Source organism: Aulonocara stuartgranti (genome assembly GCF_965226115.1).
Source record: "Aulonocara stuartgranti genome assembly, chromosome: 23".
NCBI lineage: Eukaryota > Metazoa > Chordata > Actinopteri > Cichliformes > Cichlidae > Aulonocara > Aulonocara stuartgranti.
The window spans coordinates 50,601,645-50,625,637 of record NC_138958.1 but is presented as its reverse complement, the minus strand read 5'-3'; the positions used below and the strand labels follow the sequence as shown (position 1 = coordinate 50,625,637).

The 23,993-nt window shown below is 40.4% G+C and overlaps 2 protein-coding genes across 2 annotated transcripts; both read left to right on the top strand.

Annotated features, from left to right (window-relative positions):
* The first annotated feature begins 8,376 nt into the window (after positions 1-8,376).
* Positions 8,377-13,887, top strand: LOC309701014 (histone H1.5-like). Its single transcript, XM_082524968.1, has one exon. It carries the CDS (start codon positions 8,706-8,708, stop codon positions 9,237-9,239), a length of 534 nt encoding a protein of 177 aa, XP_082381094.1. The 5' UTR covers positions 8,377-8,705; the 3' UTR covers positions 9,240-13,887.
* Positions 13,888-14,701: 814 nt separating this feature from the next.
* LOC309700930 (uncharacterized protein) lies at positions 14,702-17,624 on the top strand. The gene is made up of 5 exons (XM_082524849.1): positions 14,702-14,755; positions 15,128-15,448; positions 15,732-15,864; positions 16,078-16,135; positions 16,698-17,624. Exons 2-5 carry the CDS (start codon positions 15,145-15,147, stop codon positions 16,878-16,880), a joined length of 678 nt encoding a protein of 225 aa, XP_082380975.1. The 5' UTR covers positions 14,702-14,755; positions 15,128-15,144; the 3' UTR covers positions 16,881-17,624.
* The last annotated feature ends 6,369 nt before the right edge of the window (positions 17,625-23,993 follow it).

Sequence of the window (23,993 nt, the reverse complement as noted above, 5' to 3'; positions counted from 1 at the left end):
TGAGCATTCTGATCATGATTGTGCTGTGTTGGCTATAAATGACTCATATGTAATCACTATTGTAGAAGAAAATAAACCAAACGATTTTAATGTTTAAGTTTTGAAGGCATGCAAAATAATTTTAATCATGAAATCTTAATTTGATAAACGTTAAGTCATTGCATTGCACAGAGTGCATTTTTATCATGCACTTGTGTTTTAAGGGTGCTATATGAAAGTGACTTTGCAAAGAGCTGCATAGAGGATGCAGACTTCTATTTACAGATCAAATTTAGGCCTCTAGCTGAAAACCACCAGAGCAAACATGTCAGTTTTAGCACTTTACTTGACGCAGCAACATCTCACTTATTTTCTCATCAGATATGGTAAGACCCTTGGTCATTAAAAAGTTACTTTTTAATTTTTTTAGTTGCTCATAGTGAATTTGATGTTAGCAAATTAAAAAATGCACTACAAAGCATCACTCAACTGTTTTTCTGCAACACTGCATCAGATTTAAGGGAGTGAGGAGACCAGTCTCAATAGTTTTCGTTAGGTTTATCTAAGCACAAACCTTTGCTGGAACAAACGAGACAACCTACTGCAGCAGCTAAACAAGACACATGACCGAGCTCTTTGTGTAATCTCACGCATGAGCGAGGCCGACTGAGGTCAAGCGCTGTTCCTCCCACTTGAACCCCGTCAAACTCTCTGCTGGCTTCACCGTAGCGCTGCTTTTATTGTGGTTACATGAATATGTGACATCTTACATAGGCATGTGTGTGAGCAGAGTATACCTGTCTGTGTGTAAGTGTGGGTGTGTGTGTGGGTCACAATATGACCCTGTGAATGACTCCCCAGATAGCTGGCACCAGGAGTCTCCTGGGAGTCCTCCTTGCAGCAGTCCACCTAAACAAAGGACTCTTGTAACTGAACAGATACAGAGTATGTATTCCACCACACCATATGTCACAAGACAGGATGCGACCTTCCCATGGACTTAAGATGTATATGAGGTATGCCAGAACACCACAGGGAGTGAACGTCCTCCCATCTCATGGTGCACACAGAATCTTAGCAGACCTACTAAGGATGAGACATTCTATCAACATACAAACGATTATATATCTCTAAGCATAAATGATTATATGTTTTTAAGTACAAATGACAACCCTACATTATTACTGTCACAGTTTTAAACCTGAAATGTTTGCTCTTATTGTTTGAAAAAAAAAAGGAGCAAAATTGTGTTAAATGTCAGAAAACTAGAATCCTGGCACTTTTAAAATGATTGGGAAAAACCCGACAATGCCACCCTGGGACATTCACTTGGAGAATATCTTGTTTGAAACTATGCTAATGACCAAGAATTCACTCAGGTCTGTTAAACCTCAGACAAGGTGTAAGAACAACAATTTATTGACAGCAATTTAAAATATGTCAAATTAAAAGAGCCGGTCACTGAATTGCATATGTGCTATAAATTCAGAGATGAGACTTAAGGGCAAATCGGATGCCCAGAAAATCACCAACTCACTCCTGCAGCTCAAACCACGAGTGCATGAACAATTATGGCACACAAAACTCTGACCTTAAACTGTGAATGTTGCTACTGTCTACTTTTGGTGTCCAGTTTTGGTGAGGCTGCACAAACGGTAGCTTTAGTTTCCTATTCTGAGCTCATAGGAGTGGTACCCAGTGTGGGTTTCTGCTGTCGTGGCACATCTGCTACAAGGAGTTCAGAGAACTCTTCTGCATAGCTTGGTTGTATCAAGTGTTGCCTTCATCTCAGCCCCACACAATGTGGCCATTCTCCTCTCACCTCTGGCCTTTCTCCTTCAGACCATTTGTCTGTGAACCCCAGAGATGGTTTGTGTGAAAATCCCAGTAGATCAGCAGTTTGTGATGTACAAAGACCTCCAGCAACCATGCCATGTTCAAAATGCTTTTCTTCCTGATTCTGATGCTTGGTTTAAACTTCAGCAGGTTTCCTGTTCTTTGCATGCAACAGTTTTATCTTGCATTTAGGGATTCAGTGATAACTGTGTTCACTCTTCCTGAGGCTTGGAGTGGTACCTATTATACTGTACTTATAATAACTAACGGCCCTGATGTTATTTTTGTTTTTTTCAATAGTCAATCAATGACCTCGTGAGCTGGCAGATATTTCATCTCCTGAGTTTTTAACACTATTAAAGTTTCCCACGTGTTTCTGAATGCGCTGAAATTTATTAAGTTTATGTTTTACTAAAACAGAAAACAATAACTACAAATAACTTTATAGTGATTTGCAAAATGCTGCATTCTGCTTCTATTTACATTTTACACAGCATCCCAACTTTCTTAGCAATAGGTTTATACTTTCTGTACCTTTTTCCAGTAAATGAGGTTTATCTTGTTAAAACGACAGTGAAAGTGAAAGGGATTACTTTCTGACAGTAGTGGGAACATATGACTGTGGACCTGTGTTTAGTGATGTCACTTTTTGGCATCACTGCGCCAATCTGCTGTTTTGCTTTCTTTTTCAGTCTACAATTACTGCAGATGCTCTTCCTTTGTAAGAAAAGTCTCACCTAGATGTACGTCTGTGAGAAGTGGTCGTTTCAGGTTCACCAGTGTCGTGCTCTTTAATCCTCTGCACTGTTGGCACGTGTTACACTGTAGCGTAAAGACGTCTCGATGAGTGTGGTCAAAAGGTGAAAATGTAAATATTTTGTGGTGGGATTAAAATCATCGCAATAACTTCTGACACAGATTCATTTCACTGTTTGTATTTCATTGTCACTGATTGCAGAGAGTCTTGTGAAAAGATTGAGAGGAGAGCCGGTTATGACTCCATATGAAACTCAGAATGTTATTACGCTGATTGTCTGTAAAATCATGGGCAGGACTTTGTTAATGAATGTGACTCCAGGTTCACGGTGATGATGGGAAATGAGACTGTACTTCTCCACCTGACTGGTTTAACAGCAGAGGACAGTGGGAGATACACCTGCGAGTGCATAAAACCTGATGGAACATTTAATCTTCATGTTAATGTCCCCGTAAAAGGTAAAGTCACTTTGTTCTTTGTTTAAATCGACCACACTGTGACTAAATTTATATTTGTTTAAATGAATGAATCTTTGTTTTAAATATGTCTGATATGATAACGCAGTGCATGATGTGTGTTTGATTTACAGATGATGTCAGTCAGAAAAGATTAAATCAGAAAGAATGACTAATCCCATTTATTTGATTGGTGTGGTGTTGTCGTCATCATAATAAGTGGAGTTATTCTGGGATTCATCTACCAAGTGAAAAGCCTATGGTGAGATAATCTTTGACTGTAATGGTATTAAAGCTCATTACACCATTTTGATTGACGTCTTCTCTTAAGGCGCTGTTTTATTGCGTTAACACACTACGGTTACATGGTTACGTGTATATTTATAAAGTATATATAATTATTTGTTGAATCGACTATTGCAGTTTCCCCACGCTTACCTCAGCCTATGACTTTTTAGCTTGGTTACTTGCACAAATAGGAAGTGGCTGTGAGTTGATTATGTATGTGTGACAACAAGCATTATATGCTATTTTTCAAGAACATGAACATGACCCAGATGACCCCTACACAAGCCTTCATCAGCCAGCAAATGATCTCCACCAAACACTCTCCTCTGACCAGCATCACACCCAGACACACTCAGCACAGAAACTGTCCCAAACCAAAAGCTCGGTTACTACGGACTGTTGTTTGCCACATCGTTAAAATATACTTTGGCAATGTCACAAATGCCATGGTACTGGGTCTATGACCCAGTGTTTTGTGTGTTTCAGTTCTATTCTTTGATTATGGTTATTTTCTCTGTTTCATGGTTTATTTTGAAGGGTCTAGTGTGTTTTTGTCATTGTGTTTAGGTTCACTCCCCCTGTGGCATCATTATGTTTATTTCAGTCAGCTGTTTCCCCATGTGTTCCCCCTGATCACCTCCTGTGTGTATTTAAATGTTAAATGCTCCTGAAACACTGATCATTTAGCTGACCTCATTTCTTTAGGCATAGAATTTTGTAAAATGTTGTTAACCTAGACCCGATCGACTGAAATAATCCCAGCCCAAAACATTTCACCACAGACTTATATGAACCAATATTCATAACACAGGGTGAAACTCGTAATGCAATCTAAATACAACAAAATGTTTGGAATATGACTCCTTTTTTTTCATGATCATCAATTGTGCACAGTTACTCACAGATCTCTGATTCTGTGTCTCTGTAAATGCTAGTTGGAAAAAATATTGAAGAATCAAGAAGTTTATTGTCATATACACCGGGGGAGGTCCTTGATGATGTTGTGTTCCCTTTTTATAAACAGTGACCTGCAGTGATCAGAACCTCTTTTCTGACGCTTGCATTCGTGATCCTGTTCTTTCTGTAACTACCTAGTAGCTCGTGACCATATGTGAGGGCAGGGATGTAGATCAACCTCTACACCAAGAGCCTCACCTTTATACTCAGCACTCTCTTTACTACACAGACTGGTGCTTTGTCTGCATCACTCTAAAAGTGGACAGCAATTCAGACCTGGTGATGATTTTCATTCTCAGAGCTTCACACAGGATTGTGAATGTTGAATGTGAATTGTTGGCAATGTGGACCAAGTTCCTGCAATGGTTGTACTGAAATGAGCCAGACACCCCATCTCAAGGCAAACTTCATCCTCCCCAGATGCTCAGCTACTGCCTCAGTGACCTTACCCCCAGTGATGGGTGTGTCAGTTTTCCTTCCACTGCCTGACTACATCCTCTGTTCAAGTCAGCAACACCCCACCCCAAAGGTGCAGAACTTGGTCCAGTGTCCCCAGCCCCGGCCCATCCTCTGAAAGTTGTTGAAGTTCTGCTGGAGGTGGGAGTTAAAGGTCTCAGAGACCAGGGCCTCTGCCAGTGTGAGAGAGTGCACAAGGTCTGTCCAGCATGCTCTCCCGCCAGCTGACTCACTACCACGTGATCAGTTCAGTCCACCTGAATCTCTATGATGTAAAATGGGGTGAGCTGGTCTTGTATCTTCCTTGGGTTGATAATCATCTCCTTAGTCTTCTCAGCCTTTAAGGAGAGATAATTTTATTTGCACCAGGACACCAGCTGTGCCACCTCTACCCTGTAAGCTGTCAATAATAAGCCAGATGACGGTTGTGTAGTCAATTAACTTGATGGAGGTGTTTCTTTGGGCGAGGAGGTTGTACACGTACAGGAGTGGACTGAACACACAGCCTTGTGGATCCTTTGGATCCTTGTTCTCGGTGTCTTTGTGCCTGATGTCCTGGTACCAGCTATGGCTGCATAAAGTCTATCTATAAGGAAGTTCAGGAACTAGCAGCAGACGGATGGTGGTAGTCCAAGGCTAAAGAGCTTAATTTCCCAAGAGAAATTATGTGGAACAAAAACTCTCTGAATCCACATGATTGAGGGACCGATAATAAAACAGATGAAAGAACAAGTAAGAAAAAGAATAAGTAAGAAAAAAAGCTAAACTAGTAAAAGCAGCAGCGTGCTGGTTGGTGCATGTACAAAGGTGGTGAATCGAAGTGAGCATGACAGGGCCATAGTCATTCAAACAGGTTATGCTGTTTTTTTCCAGAGAGAGGCACTGTGGTGGTGGGTGTTAGATTTGTATTGTTGATTGTCATTTATGCTTAGAAATATTTACTTATATATGCTTAGAGTTTTGTAATTAGTTGTAGATTGGTAGAGGTTTTGATCCTTGATAGTCTGCAAACTTTGTGTGTATTAGACAGCACTTTGGGAGCATGAGAGGTCATACCGTGTCTTATTGTTTTATGGTAGGATTAACGTAGCTACGTCTGTTCTAGTCTAAGTGCTCTTTGTTTAGATGAACTGCAGGACTTCCTCACCGTGTTATCTAGGATGAACCATCTAGGGTGAGGGGGAGGCTACCCTCTTCCTGACCAAGGATGTTTGACCCTTTGATCAGCAACACACACACACACACACACACACACACACACACACACACACACACACACACACACACACACACACACACACACACACACACACACACAGGCAAGGTACTCTTTGTTTGTATGTAGACGTCGTATGTTAATGAACCTATGCATATTCATGTAACCTCAATAAAAGGACAGTGTTACGGGAGGACGGACGAGACCAACTGGAGTCAAGCGGTTGTCCGGTTCTCTCCCGTGCACGAGTAACATGAAGAACTTTGCCTACTTGCGTCTTGCTTAGCAGTGTAATTATATTGTCTTCAACGTTCCAGCGGATGGGTTCAAGCTACAAACCTAACATTAATTGGTCCTTCGATGCCGGAGCCCTGGAATCGCATTCACCGAGGGGAGGAGAGGCACGCTGAAAGACTGACGTCAGCCAGGAAGTTCCTGTGGATTCGCGGTCTGTCTTTTCTCCTCGATGAATGACGGTCGGCGGGATTCGGGCTGATATTACACTCTAAGCAACGCCAAGTAAGTTTAAAGAGGCCGACTCTATAACCGTGTCGTTGTGCAGTCTCCGCCATTTTGTGAGGCGTTGAGAAGTTCGCTGCTTTGTGGAGCGATAACTGGGTTAGTGTCCCGAAAAAGAAGTTTTGGTTAAATCGCCCAAGGGTCCCAAGCGTCCGGTGAGTGTCCGGTTTTGAAATCGCCCTGGGTGTGTGTCCCGAGCGTCCCTTCATTGGGTTTTGTCGCGCGAGTGGGTGAGCGTCCCACAACTGGGTCAGGGTCCCGAGCGGTCCGGTGTGAGTCCGGAGTAGGCCTATTTTGTGTTGTTGTCATTGTTGTCGTCGTCGTCGTTTTTGTTGTTGTTGTTGTGTGAGTGTGTGCGGAGCAGAACACGTGGTCTGTAACACCGACTGTTGTTGTTATCATGGGTTTCTAAGCAACCAAGAGTGAGTTAGAGGGAGAAAGACGTTTGTGCTGGACTTTGCTCCTGGCAGCACAAAGTATTTATGTAAAAAAAGAGAGAGAGCGAAGGCTCCACAGCTGCGTGGGTGCACGCGAATGCGGTCGCGCGGGTTTCACGCGGACCTGAGCCGTGCGGTTAATCGCAGGCTTATAAATGGAAGAGATTCAAATGTTAGAAGTTTTCAGAAAACACACCAGCCTTGAAGAGTGTGTGGAAAAGGCCAGCCCACATCAGCAGCTGTGCTCTGGTGGGTGGCTTTCCCCCCACCCCTTCCTGACACAAAATGTTAACAGCCTGTGTGCCAAACCATTGAGGTGGATAGTTGTTAAAAGTAACCTACATTAAACTTGTGGTTGCTTAAATTCAGTACGATGACATGTGAGGTGAAGTGATATAGATAAATATTTAAACTAATGAAGTGCATAGAGGCACTTGACCTGTGTGGAAGACTGTCGTCTTATTATGAGCCATTGTTGAGATATAGAGCACATCTGTGAAAACAACTAATATGCTGAACCCTGTATGAAACATCTAAAAGTACATGATGGAGAAGCTGAGTTGAATATGAAAGTGTAAGACTTTGCCACTGTGGGCAGAGCAACTACTGTGTGATGTTGCGTTGCAGTTTTTTTTTTTTTTCTTCTGAGCTGATGAGCAGGCTACACATTATCAGATCGAGAGCTGTCTGAGAACTACTCTAAGAGAGGGAAACAGCACTATGTTAACTGTGATAACTGGAGTGTGCAGCGTTTCCATGAGCAGTTTTCCTGAATCTTGACTCTTGTGTGTGGAGTGTTCATAGCATCAGCATCATGTTTTTGTTTATTTGTTTTGTTGGGTTGGAAATAATTAAATAAACGTGTGATCATGCCTATGGATCACCATGGCACATATCTCCAGCCATATGATTTATTTATGCAGATGACAAAGTGAGTGTGAATGTGTCTGACATCACAGTGTTTTTGTGCACTGTGCAAGAGTAATTGCCTTTGATTGTGAGTGACAGCGGTGATTTTGCAGGTCACCAGCTATTGTAAATAAAAAATAAAAAAAAAAGAGTGAATAAGAGGGAGAATTTATATTGTAGAAAAAAAATAATCATAGGAAAAAGGTTTTGTGTTGATCAACCAAAAAAACAACTATAATTTCATTTTCTGCTTTTAAGAAAGGATTGTTCACAAAAACAGAGAGAGAGAGAGAGAGAGAGAGATATGTGTTGATTAAGCAGTGATGATAATAATGAAAATGTCTTAGTTGTCACTTCCAGGTGAAAAGCAGACCTGAATCAATTTTCCACATGCAGCAGTCGGAAGAAAGTTATATTTCAACATCATTGGAAACATGCAGGCCAAGTTTCTGGCTGACTTATTTACAGCGCCATGTGTCTCTCAACCTCACAAGCAAGCTCACCCCTCCCTGAAGACAAGGAATGCAGCTCCAAAGCAATAACATGATAAAGAGACAGCATCAAGTCCTGAGCACAAAAAGTCCCAGCAAAGCAGCAGCAATGTGGATAAACAGCAGCAGAAGAAGAAAGCAAACCCATCTTCCTGTCTGATTGGTTGAATTTCATGGAGGGGCGAGCAAGATGGCAGCGTGAAGAGGAGTTTTTGTTTGAGTTCTCAGCACGAGACACTTATTTGACGTCTTTCTGGCCTTCGGGACTTTTTTGGAGATCAGCGCGCTAAACTTGCTGGATCTGAGGCCAGGGTCTGCGGCGGCAGCATGTTGAAATGCTCAAAAAGGACTGAGTGACTCGGGCAAGCCACATGCGGCTAGCGACATGAAAGAAATGGACCCTTCATGATGCGTTCAACGTGCCAGCGCTGTGGTGGGAAAGGCTCCATCATAAACACGCCCTGCACCGAGGTTCAGGCCAAGAAGAAGAAGACGATGACTTCCAAGCCCAAGAAGGTCAGCCTCAGCGTGGGCGAGCTGATTGTGAAAGCCGTGGCCGCTTCCAAGGAGCGCAACGGCCTGTCCGTGGCCGCCCTCAAGAAGGCTCTGGCTGCCGGAGGCTACGATGTGGACAAGAACAAGGCCCGTGTCAAGACCGCCATCAAGAGTCTGGTGGCGAAGGGCACTCTGGTGCAGACCAAGGGCACCGGGGCCTCCGGATCCTTCAAGATGAACAGGGTTACTGAGACCAAAGCTAAGACGCCCGCCGCGGCCAAAGCCAAGAAACCGGCAGCAGCTGCTAAGAAGTCGCTCAAGAAGGCAGCGGCAGCACTTCAGACACTAGCACAAAATCAACCGCATCAGAGGAGGGACAGGACAAAGCTGAAGGAGAAACTGCCTGCTATTGGACTGTTGAAGTGGGAGAGGACAACAGAGTGAGAAGACTAGGTGAGAACACATAGGAATTATTTAATGTGGGAAATCAAAATTTGGGTTAGCAAACCTGGGGAAAAGAAAACTGACTGCTTAAGTTGGAAAATTGAGACGGAGTCTGAAACATTGCGAAAATAGAAACATATACAAAATCACACACACACAAGCAGAACATGCATTAACCCTACTAACAATTCCAAACACAAAATGACTCATGAAGACTCATAGCACATTAGTTAAGAAATGATTAAATAATAGCAGAGAAGTGTGTAGGAAAGGCAGCTTTAAGAACATGCTCTGCTGGAGATGCAGCTCCACAGACATGCATTAGACCTGCCTAATAACACAAACACATGTAATGAAAATTAGCTTGTTATCTTTCATCAGTGTTACAATAGTGTCAATTTAGCAGACACTTGTTATCAAATGCTGAATTTATCCTAAAGAAAAAAAATTGACTCTCCAAGTTGCAGGACAACAATTTAACTTTTGTGGGAAAAAAAAAAAAAATCCTGGTTTGATAAATCAGTGATCAGACAATAAATTTAGTGTTAAAATGGTAAATTGGGAGAAGCTTCCTGCTTGATTGAGGCAGCATAAGTAATTTACTGTATGAGGGAAATTGTCTTTTGTGATACTATTTTGAACATGCTTTTCTGTCGTCCTGTCAACTTAGTGGGTTAATAGCTGATATGCAAATTAGTTGATTGGTTTTAGATTAATGAAAGGTGACTGAATTCTAGTACGAGTGAATGAGATGTGTTGGAGTTGTTGTGTGTTGAGTGGAGACTCTAAAACACTGAGTTTCCTGCTTTGATGTGCGAGTGAATCCTGTATTTAGATACACAACTCTGAATACGTCAGAACAGACTGTTTTGTGAAGTGCATGACAGCATGTCACATGTTTTATGATGAAGGGAAAAGGAAAATTGAATAAAATAGATCTGTGGCCTAAATGAGTGAAGAGCACAGACCTGGTAATTAAACTCATAGCTAATAAGACATTAGGATTATGTTGTGTGTTGTGCAGCTGATGGTTGATTTGGAGTGAATCTAGCTGATGATTTTTCTTTTGTTGTGAAGTTGAGCCTGCCGATTAGTATGATGGTATGATGAACCATGCTAATGGTATGATTTACCTGAGATGAGGAGTTTGTGTCATGACTTAACAAGGCCTTTTTATTTTGATACTTTCACAGTGCACTGAAAGTTTTGTTTGATAATCTCTGTTCTTTAAGCAGATCTGCACGTCGGGAATTAAAAGCGCTACACGTCATCGAGAAAATTGTGCCAAGTGAGTTCTCCACATTTAAATGGACTCTGGAGAAAGCCACTTATTTGGGACAATTATTAAATGACAGTCCCAGTCCAAAAGGATTCAGCGATGTAATCCAAACTAAAGTTCTTCTTTTTCTTTTTGAAATGACGTCATTTTGCTGAGAGTGGAAACTAAATGCGACGATAGGTTCCACTATCAGCAAAGAAAGAAAGAATGAATGCATGAATGAGTGAGTGAAAGGAAAACAAACTGACTGACTGGTAAAAGCTGACAAAAGCTGACAAGACTTTACTGATGTAACACGACTGTGTGAAGTTGACCCCCGCCTGGCAGGGGTGCAGATGAGTCTGTGTGTGCTTCCCTTTACAGAAGCAGGAAGATGACAGCAACACTCGAGGTTGCGTGATGATTTAACATTTTAAATGCCATTTTCTGTGTCTGTGAATTTACTATGTGTGTGTCATTCACTAGCTTGTGTGCTCACAGAGATAACTGTGACAAAGTATGCATATGCCTGCGCAAGCGCTAACATTTGCATTTTCGTTTTTACAGCATTACGGTTCTTCATGTGTTTGATCATGTGATTTATAGGAATACTGGCTAATGTTTCTCTACTACAAGATTTCTGGGTTTATGTGTGAAGAAAACTGTAGTTACAGGCATATGTTGATGGAGAAATTAATATAGTTTGAGACATACTGTGATGAGACCAGTGTTACTGTTTCCACAGCGAGTGTTAACTTTATGGTGTTTTATGGCACCTCTAGAATCCGTTGACCTGTGTCTGACCTCCGTCTGACCACAGTCAATGTGTATTGCTAATGTTTGTTTCTTTGAGAATGCTGTAGTAGATTCAGCTGAAGCGGACAAGTGACATGGGTAAAACAAATAAGAGATTACGGTATTTATGGAATAGTTTATTATGGGCTCATTTGCTGGCCACTTTTGAACCCATAATAATAATATATGAGTGGAGTGACTTTGCTTAAGAGAAGTCACTGATTACATTAATGTTAACAGAGTACATGGGATAATCCATGTCTGAGGTGAATTAGGGTAATAGTTGTAGTTACTGATTTGAGAAAACCTGCACATGACACTTGTCTTGCTGATGTTGAATGCTTATTACTCTTATGATACAATTGTTTACAGGTATGAAGTTTGATTTCACTTCCAGATTTTGCTTTCCAGGCCGTGATGGTGTGTATGCAGGCTCCTGGGAGAGCCAGGTGTTAAGCAAACTTAATATGCAACACACGCTAACATCTTTTATTGCAGGGTTACGGAGCTACTCCAGAGGAGATGCCCTGATGTTGCCTGGGACATGATCTAGCTAATCTTTTTCTTTAAGACAGGGATCCAGGTTTGGTGAGTTGACGCATGGGAATGTCCATGCGTCAAGAGGTGGAGTGCAAGGATTAACATTAAACAATGTTTACTATTATTGTTGCAGTGATTTGTGTGATTAGCCGTTTTATTTACAAATATTAAACCTATGCAAGTGGTGCATCCATGTTCAGATGAGGCTTTGATGGCCTATAAGTGAAGTTCACTGAACTAAAGAATGTGGTTTGATGATTGTTGACATGCTCTCCAAATAGAAGTTTTTCTTCTTAGCAAGGAAATACAGGTGCAGCAGTAATCTCCTGAGAAATCTTCAGAGGCCCAGTGAGAAGCGTGAACCATTCCAGGCATAGCTGACAGCCAGGCAGTGGTTGAGGTCAAAGGTCAAGCTGGTTGGGGCCCATCATGAGATCAGACCTTGGAGCCACAGCAAGGACCATGAAACTGCCTGCAAAATAGAGGAGAGGATCGTCCACAAGATGGGAGCTGAGGCCAGGAGAGAGGCTTCAGGAGGATCAGAGATCATCTTCAGCACAGCAGACATCACACAGAGAGCTGTGCTACTGAGTTTCCAGGAGATTTTAAATAAAATGAAAGATTCAATATTGACGCTGAGGAAGACAACTAAGGTGTACGACGTGCTCTGCCTTAAACCTTCAGCAGCGTTGGAACATGAAAACTCGTGGGATGAGGGGAGCGTGCCAAGCTCCATCGACAGCGCAGAAGGAGTTCGGGGATGACATCATGATTCTATGAAAGCACAGGAACCAGAAGCTATGGTGGTGATAACAGCAGTTTCCTATGAACATCACCTAACGCTGTGCCACTGTACTGTGCATACGATGACACTCTGAAGGCTGCTGGGATCATAATAGCAGTAAGACAACCCTGCACCCTTTCCACAGAGGTGTTTTCTGCAGAGTATGGACAATGAAGGACAATGAAGGAGTCATAAATATCCCCCTCACAGGACGAAGGCCTGAAGTGAGGTAATGGGAGGCCATAAAACTAGAGTGCTGAGAGGTCTGCAGCTTTGGAAATAGCTGAGAACCATGTTGACAAACAACAAAACCAACTGGTATGTTTGAATGTTTATTCTACATACATTTGGACTCTGGTCCTATGGACAACGAAACAACTAGAAGAGACATTCATGACGCCCTGCAGAACTCAAACCACTCTGCAGAGAGACATGTGATTTGCACACCCGGAGGAAGCATCACCAAGCTGAGATGTTTTTGAAAATGTTACTTTTTTAGTTTCACTATTAAATTAACAATTTCTTTGGTTGCTCGTAAGATGCAGTTTGCCATAAGATGAGCTCAATGAATGGGGTAACTGCTAATACATTTATTAAACTGTGTACCTTTCAGTAATTTAGGGTGATTTGACATATGCTGAGTATAAAAAGGTTTGCATTGAAACTGTCAGACATGAGGTATTCATACCTGGGAACTTTTCAAGCATAAAGGTCAAAAAGGGGGGAAATGTTAGATTTGTATTGTTGATTGTCATTTATGCTTAGAAATATTTACTTATATATGCTTAGAGTTTTGTAATTAGTTGTAGATTGGTAGAGGTTTTGATCCTTGATAGTCTGCAAACTTTGTGTGTATTAGACAGCACTTTGGGAGCATGAGAGGTCATACCGTGTCTTATTGTTTTATGGTAGGATTAACGTAGTTGCGTCTGTTCTAGTCTAAGTGCTCTTTGTTTAGATGAACTGCAGGACTTCCTCACCGTGTTATCTAGGATGAACCATCTAGGGTGAGGGGGAGGCTACCCTCTTCCTGACCAAGGATGTTTGACCCTTTGATCAGCAACACACACACACACACACACACACACACACACACACACACACACACACACACACACACACACACAGGCAAGGTACTCTTTGTTTGTATGTAGACGTCGTATGTTAATGAACCTATGCATATTCATGTAACCTCAATAAAAGGACAGTGTTACGGGAGGACGGACGAGACCAACTGGAGTCAAGCGGTTGTCCGGTTCTCTCCCGTGCACGAGTAACATGAAGAACTTTGCCTACTTGCGTCTTGCTTAGCAGTGTAATTATATTGTCTTCAACGTTCCAGCGGATGGGTTCAAGCTACAAACCTAACAGTGGGGTTCAAGCATGCAGGCACAAAATGACTGAGAAACCTATTACAGACATTGCCTGGGTAGCTGCTTTTGGGGGTGAATTCTCCTCATACCCTTGGATGCCTCAGTCAAAGTCAGTGTGTGAAGAGCTCCATGCTGCCTCGGCTAGTAGAATGTCTCTACGTTGGTTGGTGTTTAGTCAAGCAAGCGAAGCATTCAGCTCATCAAGTAGAGCATTGCGGTTGGCTGTGCCCCATCTGTTCCACTGCTGGAAATCAGTAACGTGTTGCACACTGAGAATCAGAGATGCTGTATTATCCCTCCAGCTTCAATGTGCCTTACCTCTGGCCTTCCCTGATATATAGGTCTACATAGGTCATATTTGGCCTGTGGAGTGCAGTGGAGTGTGCATGCAGCGCAAAGGGAAAAGCATTATGTTTTGAAAGTAGGCCATGCTGCTGCTCAAAAAATCACACAAATACAAAGTCGCACAAAGTGGGGCCTAATTTTCCAGTCACTTTTGAAGTCAGTGTGTGAACAAAGTCACTTCCGTCAAGTGTGTGTTTTGATGTCATGACACAGTTTTAATTTCTAAATGCGTTTCCTTTTTAAACAGGCTTTGAGGTTCAGTTAGCCACAGAAAAGAAATTACTGAGGGGGCAAGTCTCCTCCTTTCAATATAATCTACCGTACACTGACACCAGCTACAGTCACTTCCTGACCAATATGACTCTACGGAAACTTTGCTTTGTCCTGCTTCTGCCTATACTTGTGTGTTACAGTGATGAAGGTAAATATTTTTTTATTAATCATGTCTTCAGTTATTCTCTATCTTTCTTTGCAGTTACATAAAAAAGAGATGTGCTTTCACAAAAACATAATCACATGTTATCAATTATAGCAGTGATGAACTCAGACTTGGTTGTATATTTACTGTAAATGAATGATTGCAGAGATGCTCGTGAAGAAGACTGGAAAGAAACCAGATGTCACTCGAATATGCAGCAACATTACTTTTATTTATGTAGGATTGTTTTGTTGTTGTTGTTGTTTTTTTACAGTTAATCTGTGTTAGGTTTTATTACCTGTATTTACCAATAAATGTTGGTAACTTAGCAACTGTATATCACACAGAACTGACTTCCAGTTTTACATATTTCAGCTGGTGCGGAGATTCTTATGAAAATCATTGACAAACAACCAGATGTTACTCGAATATGCAGCAATGAAACGCTGAACGTGATCATGCTGATAGTGTGTAAGATCAGCACACAGAGGAGCAGAGGAGAAGAGTGCAGGCTGCTGTATCGACATGGACACAACTTTGAGCATGGATGTGACTCCAGGTTCACACTGATGAAAGAAAACGGGACTGTGTTTCTCCACCTGACAAATGTAACAGCAGAGGACGGCGGGAACTACACCTGTGAGTGTGTACAGACCGGAGGAACATATAAGCTCCAGCTCAGTGTCACTGTGGAAGGTAGGAATGTTTTATGTGATTTCCTGCTGCGCTAATGTTGTATTTAATCAGTTTTCTTTTTAGATATATTTTCTTTCATACTTCGTTTAATTGCATGAGGATTATTAAGAATTTTCATTCACAGCTAGTCAAACATAAGAAAGTGGACCCAAGTACAGTATTTGATTTGTGTAGCTTGTTTACGTCTGTCTGTGGATCGTTTTTATATTCGTTGCTGTGATTACAGATGTCCTGATGATGCCAGCACAATATCATTGTTATGCTTCTTTATATTTAATGTCAGTGCCAATCTCAGAGGAGGAAGAGAACATCAATTCAACAGACACGTCTATTTCTCTTTATTTGATCACTGCAGCAGGAGTCGTCATTGTAACTGGAGTTAACCTGGCATTTTTCTACTGGTTGAGAAGTCGTGGGTGAGAAACTTTCATTCTTGTAATAGTTTGAAGAATTACTTTATTGTGTTCATCACAAATTGCTGGCAGATGAAGTGAAAAATAGATGAAATTAATAAAAATTTGTGCCAGATATATTCACTCTGTAAATCTCTCAGATGGTTTTCTAGCATTTCTCTCTGCACATATGTGACTGCATGTTTCATTAACACTGACATCCTTTCTTATCCAAAGTTGCCGTTCACGCTCAGAAACAATTGAAATATCCGTACGTAAAACTTCATCTTCTGTGGTGAGTAATCGATTCTTAAGCTTTACCTGTACAGTCAAAGTAGTGAGACGTTTAATGTTTGTCATTTTAGTTACAAAGATGTACAACTGAAGTATCTACAGTATATCTACAGTGCACTCTGTGCACACAGTTGGAACGCTGAGGTTTCAAAAGCACTTTTACCCACCAGTTTTTATTTAATTCAGAAGTCTGAGGAACATGGTTTCTAACCAGCAGTACTTTGGCCTCCAGAGTCACTGAGATGAATATTGGCCCAGGAGATGTCCTTTAATGTGCAGCAGAGTGTTTCTTCTTCACTAAACTCTTTTCACTCTCTGTGTTTTTATACGACTGAATTTAACGATTAGTAATAATTAAACTCTCCCATATTTTGCCTTTTGTCCTTTCTCTCTGTCACCATGTGCTTGCTTATAGGACGTCGTCTGGTTTTGCTTTTAATATTGCAGGGCCTTAGAGTGTTTTACAATATAAACACATTGAGACAACTGTTGTGAACTGATGCTCAATAAATAAATTGAACTGCATTGTGATGCAGTATAATTTTTTATATATTTTCTTATAGTATGACAATGACCTGGGGGACCAGTGCAGAAGCCTTCGGCAGCCAGGAAATGATCTCTATCAAAATATCGCCTCAGTCCGCTATCAGCGTAACATCAGGACACATGCAGCTAGACGTGCTGAAAATGTCTGCAAGGATAATCTGGAAATGGATCAGGTGTCTAATGACTATGAAAACATTTGAACTAGAACTCAAGTTAACTTCTAGTTTGTTTCAGTCATCCAGTTGAAGTTCACAGGGGTGCTCGAGCCTGTCCCAGCTGTGCAAAGCCAAAAGCCAAGGTACATCTTGGATACACTGTCACAGCGCGAGCAGACAATAGACAAATCTTCATGCTCACAATAAGTGGCCAATTTAGAAGTGCACTTAACCTAAACCAGGCATGTCTTTGGCCCGTGGGACAAAACTGGAGTAGCTGTCAACAATCAACAGAGGCATTGACTCAATACTAACAAGTTTGTGTCCAGCTTGGGAGGTATGTGTCAAAGAGTCAACAGAGAAGTGTTTTCAGTGAATGCAGATGTTCTCCTGTGCAGTTTTCCAAAATACCAACTGCACAGTGCATGATGTGGATGAAGCAAAACGGGTGAAAAAAACATCACAGATCAAAAAAGATGCATGAGAGTCACAGACCAGAGCTGCAGCGGACATTTGTCAGTGTTTTTACCTCAGTTTCACTTCAGTGCTTTGTATGTTATAACTTCACTCTCCTCCATGGCTGGCTGATGGACCAACAACAGTAGCCCACAGACCGTTTGTGCCGTATATTTGTAACACTGCCCCCATCTGAGAACAGACGCTCTCTGCAGGTAGACGGGTGGTTTGAAGCTGACCACAGACTGCCCGGAGACTGCCACTGCACTACCACCATTACGATATTAAGTTACAACAACACTGTGTGACAGTTAGTTCTCTTATTAAGAGACATTAATACCAATAAGCTGCTAACATGATGTTGTATTTTATTTACATGTCTGTTTTAGCTCTTTAACATTTGCATCTGTCTAACTGGCTAACCATGCAAGACTATTGTAAGCATTGCTGCACGATGTTTGACCTGCAGTCTTTATAGCCGCCTATGTATATTCTTTTAAACCTTTTTATTGTTTTTAAATGATAGTTACGGACCAAATGTTAAACTATATAGTTGAATATATAGTTAAAGTGTTTCTCTAGATACAGAGAAAGGTTTTACATCAAAAGGTCATCTGTCTGCATATAAAACAGAAGCTTTCATGCAGATGCACTTCCTGTTTAGAGACTTTGAGGTTTAGGTAGTGACGGGGGTGATTTACTGAGCGTGTAAGTTTTCCTCCTGTCAACACACTCTACAATGCCGCCCACATGCCACTCCTGTCCAGTCTTGAAAGCAAAACATGTATGTATAGTATAAAATGGTGAAATGCTGATTTCCATGTTTCAATTGAATCACTTGATTGTAATCAATTGATTGCAGAGACTTTTGTCAAGACCCTATAGAATCAGAAGTCCCGTGAACATGCACTAATAAAAGCTGCAGTTGTAATAGGGGATAAAGTAGTGTGCACAATGTGTGTTTGGATAAGATGTCAGTAATGCATTCACATTAAAATCACAGGGTTTCTTTCTTTTTCTTATTTTTCTTACATATCATGTAAAAAAAAAGAAAAACACTCCTGCAACATTTTTTCTCTGCCACAGATTTAGGAGAGGAAGAGTCCAGCATTCAAACACCTGTGCAAATGTTAGTTTATTTGATAGGTGCATCAGTAGTAATTATTTAAATTAGAGTTTTCAGCAGTGTTGTTGTATTTACTAATTTAATGTTTACCTCAGATTAAATATTTCCCAAAGTAAATTGGACAGAACTGGTCAGTTAAACACACGAGGGGATACGAATAGAAAAAATTATCTAAAAAGAAAGAATGAAAACCAACTATTAATTTAATACTTACTTCAAATTAAAAGTAATCAAACACAAAACTGACCAAATATCAAACTCAGAAATAAAAAAAACAAATAAACCTCAAATAACATATTTAAGATGAATGGTTTAGATCCCCCCCCCCCCCCCCCCCCCCCCCAATGAGAAATGACGTAAACAAAACTTCCTGTAGCAGTGATAGCTGTGCTGCATTGAAAAAAACACATCATTTTCTCTCCAGTTACCCTCAGCAGTCCAACAGACCTCCAGCACCAGTAAAACATTAACCAGAAATTGTTTATGGGACATGTGTCGTTATTTATGTTTGTGGAAATGTGCATTAAATTAAAATAAAGATGCTGGTGTCTGACGTTACTGACTTCCCAATTGTGTGGCTTCTGGGGTGGCCTTCACAATTCAATTTTCAATTCAATTTTATTTGCACAACGACAAATCACAACAATATAAAGTCGCCTCAAGGCGCTTTATATTGTAAGGCAGACCCTACAATAATACATACAGAGAAAAAGCCCAACAATCATATGACTCCCTATGAGTGAGCAGTCTGGAGACAGTGGGAAGGAAAAACTCCCTTTTAACAGGAAGAAACCTCCAGCAGAACCAGACTCAGGGAGGGGCGGGGCCATCTGCTGCGACTGGTTGGGATGAGAGAAGGAAGACAGGATAAAGACACGCTGTGGAAGAGAGACAGAGGTTAATAACAGGTATGATTCAATGCAGAGAGCTGCATTAACACACAGTGAGTAGGAAAGGTGACTGAAGAAGAAATACGCATTGCATCATGGGAATCCCTCAGCCACATACACCTGTTGCACTACACAACAAATGCAAGCATGTCAGTTTTATTCATTTTATGCTCATCTTCATCATCAACTTTGTAAGTATCTGAGTGATTGGATGAAGCAGTTTGATGACGTAACACGCTATTTTAGTTTAAAATGCTTATAATGTTATGATAAATGGTAGTTTTGTTGTTACTTTTACAATATTATCCATCCTTCAGTTTCAGCGAACATGACAGTTAGCAGTGTAATAATTCCTCTGTGATAAAGAAAAATTAGCTTGTTTTCTTTTTGTGTGGGAGCTCGCACAGTGTTTCAACTTTACAGCCTTTTAATATGAAAGTCCTGTCAGTACACTTCCTTTTTACATCATTTCACACTTGCCCCGTGAAGGGCAACAGTCTGATGTCTGCTTAGCCAGGAAAGCTTCAGCTTGTTTCTTTCCGCACAGCTTCCTCTTCACTGTCGGTGGCTCATAGACATGTTAACAAGCATGGACGTATCAAAACTTTGCTTGATTTTGCTGTTACCACTAGCTGTGTCCCATGATGCTGAAGGTAATACAAGGAAACTATTTTCATTATGCATTATTAATATTTTTAAATTTATAACCTCCTTGCTTTTAGTTTAAACTAAACACATTATTATGGGATTAAAAAGATGGTTTAACATTCACAAAATATAGAAACTAAAGTCCTCTCTGACACAGGCTGAATCTTGTATTTACCGTATTTTGCTGTCCCTGTTTACAGAGACTGTTGTGAAGACAGTCAGGAGAGAACACGATGTCACTCGGATTTGCAACAAGGAAAGTCAGACTACTATTGTTTTGATTATCTGTAAGATCAAAAGACAGAGGGACACAGGAGGAGAGTGTCATCTGCTGTATCGACACGGAGAGAACGTTACTCAGGAATGTGACCCCAGGTTCTCAATAACAAAAGAAAATCAGACTGCCTTTCTGGAGCTGACCAGTTTAACACCAGCTGATAGTGGGAACTTCACCTGTGAGTGTACAAACACTGGAGGGACATATATTGTCCATATCAGTGTCACTGTGGAAGGTAAATGCATTTTGGTTTCTTTATTTGACACAGTTATTCAGCACTGTGTTAGCATTGTATTGACCTGCTTATGTGTTTTTTATTCTTGTAATTTGTTCATTTCTTTTCTTCTTATTTTCACTTACATGCATTCATCTTTAGTAGGCTTGATTACTGTAACAGCATCTTTACAGGTCTACCTAAAAAATCAGTCAGACAACTACAGCTCATTCAGAACTCTGCTGCTCGAGTCCTCACTAAGACCAAAAAAGTGGACCACATCAGTCCAGCTCTGAGGTCCTTACACTGGCTGCCTGTCCGTCAGAGGATAGACTTTAAAGTTCTGATGCTGGCCTATAAAGCTCTGAATGGTTTAGGACCAAAATACATCAATGACCTCCTGACCCAGTATGAACCTTCCAGATCCCTCAGGTCATCTGGATCCGGTCTTTTATCAGTTCCCAGAGTCAGAACCAGACACGGAGAAGCTGCATTCAGCTTTTATGCTCCTTATATCTGGAACAAACTCCCAGAAAGCCTCAGATCAGCTGAAACACTCAGTTTATTTAAATCCAGGTTGAAGACTCACCTGTTCTCAGCTGCATTTGAATAAAGCACCAAATCCACACTTTAAGCTTAAATTTCAAAACTTACATTTAACTACTGATTTTATCTACTGTTCTGATTTTATCTGTTTTGATTTTATATACTGTTTTGTTTGTTTGTTTGTTTGTTTGTTAATTAGTTAGTTAGTTTATTTGCTTGTTTTAATCAATTATAAATCATGCTTTTTATTTGTTCTTGTTTCTAATGTCTCTGTAAAGCACTTTGAATCACCTTGTTGTTGAATTGTGCTATACAAATAAACTTGCCTTGCCTTGCCTTACAGCAGTTTAAATACTCTCACTGACTCATTTATCAGGTACATCTTTGAACCGAGTTGGACCACCTTCAGCCCTCAAACATGTCTTCATTTTTTGTGGCACAACAAGGCGCTAAAAACATTCCTCAAAGATTCTCAAGACATATTGAAATTACATCATCACACAGTTGCTGCAGATTCGTCAGCTGCTCTTACTTGAAGCAAACTTTCCGTTCCACCACATCCCAAAGGTGCTCTGCTGGATTGAGATCTGGTGACTGCGCAGGCCGTACATGATTTGAGCGCCGTGACATGGTGTGGTATCCTGCTGGAAGCAGCCATCAGACGATGGGTATTTTTTGGGCATAAAGACATGAATGTGGTCAGCAACAACCTTCAGGCAGGCTGTGGTGTTTAAATGATGCTCAGTGGTTACTACAGGGTCCAAAGTTTGCAAAGAAAATCCCCCACAGAGCATTACACCACCAGCAGTCTGAACTGTTAGAAATCAACTCATCGGGCAAGGCATCGTTTTTTAGTCTTCTGTTGTCCAGACTTGCAAACTGTAGCCTCAGCTTGCTGTTGTTAGAGGACAGCAGTGATATCCAGTGTGGTCCGCTCTGCCTCAAGGTTTGATGTGTAAACAGCATTTTTACCCAGAGAATCACAGCTCACTGGATATTTTCTATTTTTCAGACCATTGTCTGTGAACAGAGATGATTGTGTGTGAAAATCCCAGCAGATCAGCAGTTTGTGAAGCACTGGGACCAGTAACATGTGCCATGTTGCTCTGTTTGAGCATTGATTTGCTGACATTTTATTATTTTATTAACCTTTATTTAACCAGGAAGATGAAGCTGACATGTGATTGACAAATGAAATGAACACTGAAATATTTGTGTTACACCCTGAACAAGTATACCTCATAAAGTGGCCAGTGAATGTATATAAGCAGCTGGACCAATTTCAGTTCATAGTAATATTCAGAAAAGATGCAAAAGAAGAAGAAGAAGACAAAAGAAAAGAGCACAGTGACAATATTTAAAGCTCTGTGGTTATAAAACTGGGGTTTCATTACTTCACTCAGAGTTTCAGTAGACGTAAACTGTGTTTGATTTGTGTTTTGATTTCCAGGAAATGAAAGTAAATGATTTTACTGACAAATGCATCTTTTCAATGATTTAGACACAAACGAGGCCCACACTTCAGCAGACAAATCTTTTTCCGTTTATCTGCCCGGTGTTGTGATCATCTTTATAACTGGAGTTATCGTGGGATTTATCTACTGGAGGAAAAGTAATGGGTGAGACTATTTTTGCTGTAGTAATTCAAAGATGATATAGATGTAGAGAAAGTAAAAGGAAACATCACATTTCAATAAATGAGAATTCGCTGTATGTTAAACATCATGTCTAGAATGAACACTTTTTATCCTTCCAAAAATAATTATCATTATTAAGAGAGAAGATAATATAAATGTAGATGTTCTTACTTGATTTTTCTCTGTTTGAATGTGAATAGTGTTACACTAATGCTGACATCCTTTCTTATCAACGTGGCTGCTTAAGGTCAGGAACATCTGGAGTGTCTGTACCTGAAAATCCCAACGGTTTGGTGAGCAATTTATTGCTACGATCTACAGCAGCTAGTTAAAAGTTTGCAGAAATGTAGTTTTTTACCATCAGGGCCTTATGAGCCTATACTGGTGTTTTTAAAAGTTATGTTTGACTTTATGACTTTCTGTGTCGTTTCTGGGATGCTTAGAACTCATATTGCACTGCTGGAAATAGTTTATTTTGATGATTAATTTTGCATTATAATATTTATTTTTGTTTTTCCTGCATTATATAAAAATTGGTGTGTTTCAGAAATAAAACTATGAAGACACTCAAAATAAATTTCCTGTGGTGGGAAACTATGTTGTGCAACTATTTTGTATTTACAGTTTTGAGAGATAAGCCTCTTAAATTTCTCTAACTAGAAATATATGTTCAAAAACAAAAACGATTTTCAATTTTTTGGTAGTTTATTGCATTTTTTTGCAATTTATGTAATTACTGTGCACTTAATGCAGACATATTATTAGAATTTGGGCTATAATGGTTGTATTGATGTATATCAACTTGAAATGCTCCCAAAAATGGCACTACAGCATGTAAAAATATAATATGAGCTCTGGCAGACTTGGTAAAACATGTACATTTATGTTTTAGGATGTTACTTATATAGATAATTACAGATTATTGTTATAATACTATTAGTGCCAACTTCAGTGTCCTTTATTTTGTGAAGAAGCTCTTACAGAAATGAGCAGAAACATTAAATAATCCAGGCAACAGATGGAGAGATTTAAAGATCAATAGAGTGTGTGGGTAGACCGGGTTGAACTTGATTAATACCTAAAATATTTCACTTTTCTAAAGGATGACGATGAGCCAGATCAGCCCTATACAAACCTTCAGCAGCCATCGAGTGATTCCTACCAGACTATCATCTCAGTGAACCATCAACACGACAACAAGACACGCTCAGCAAGAAGCACAGGAACTGTGGGAGTGGATAATAAAGCTCTATGAAACATTTTAAAGTATATAAAACTTTAGGTGACATACTAATATAATAATATTCATATATTATAATAAACGTCCATCTTTTCACACTGGATAGTTGTTTCCCAGTAATGGA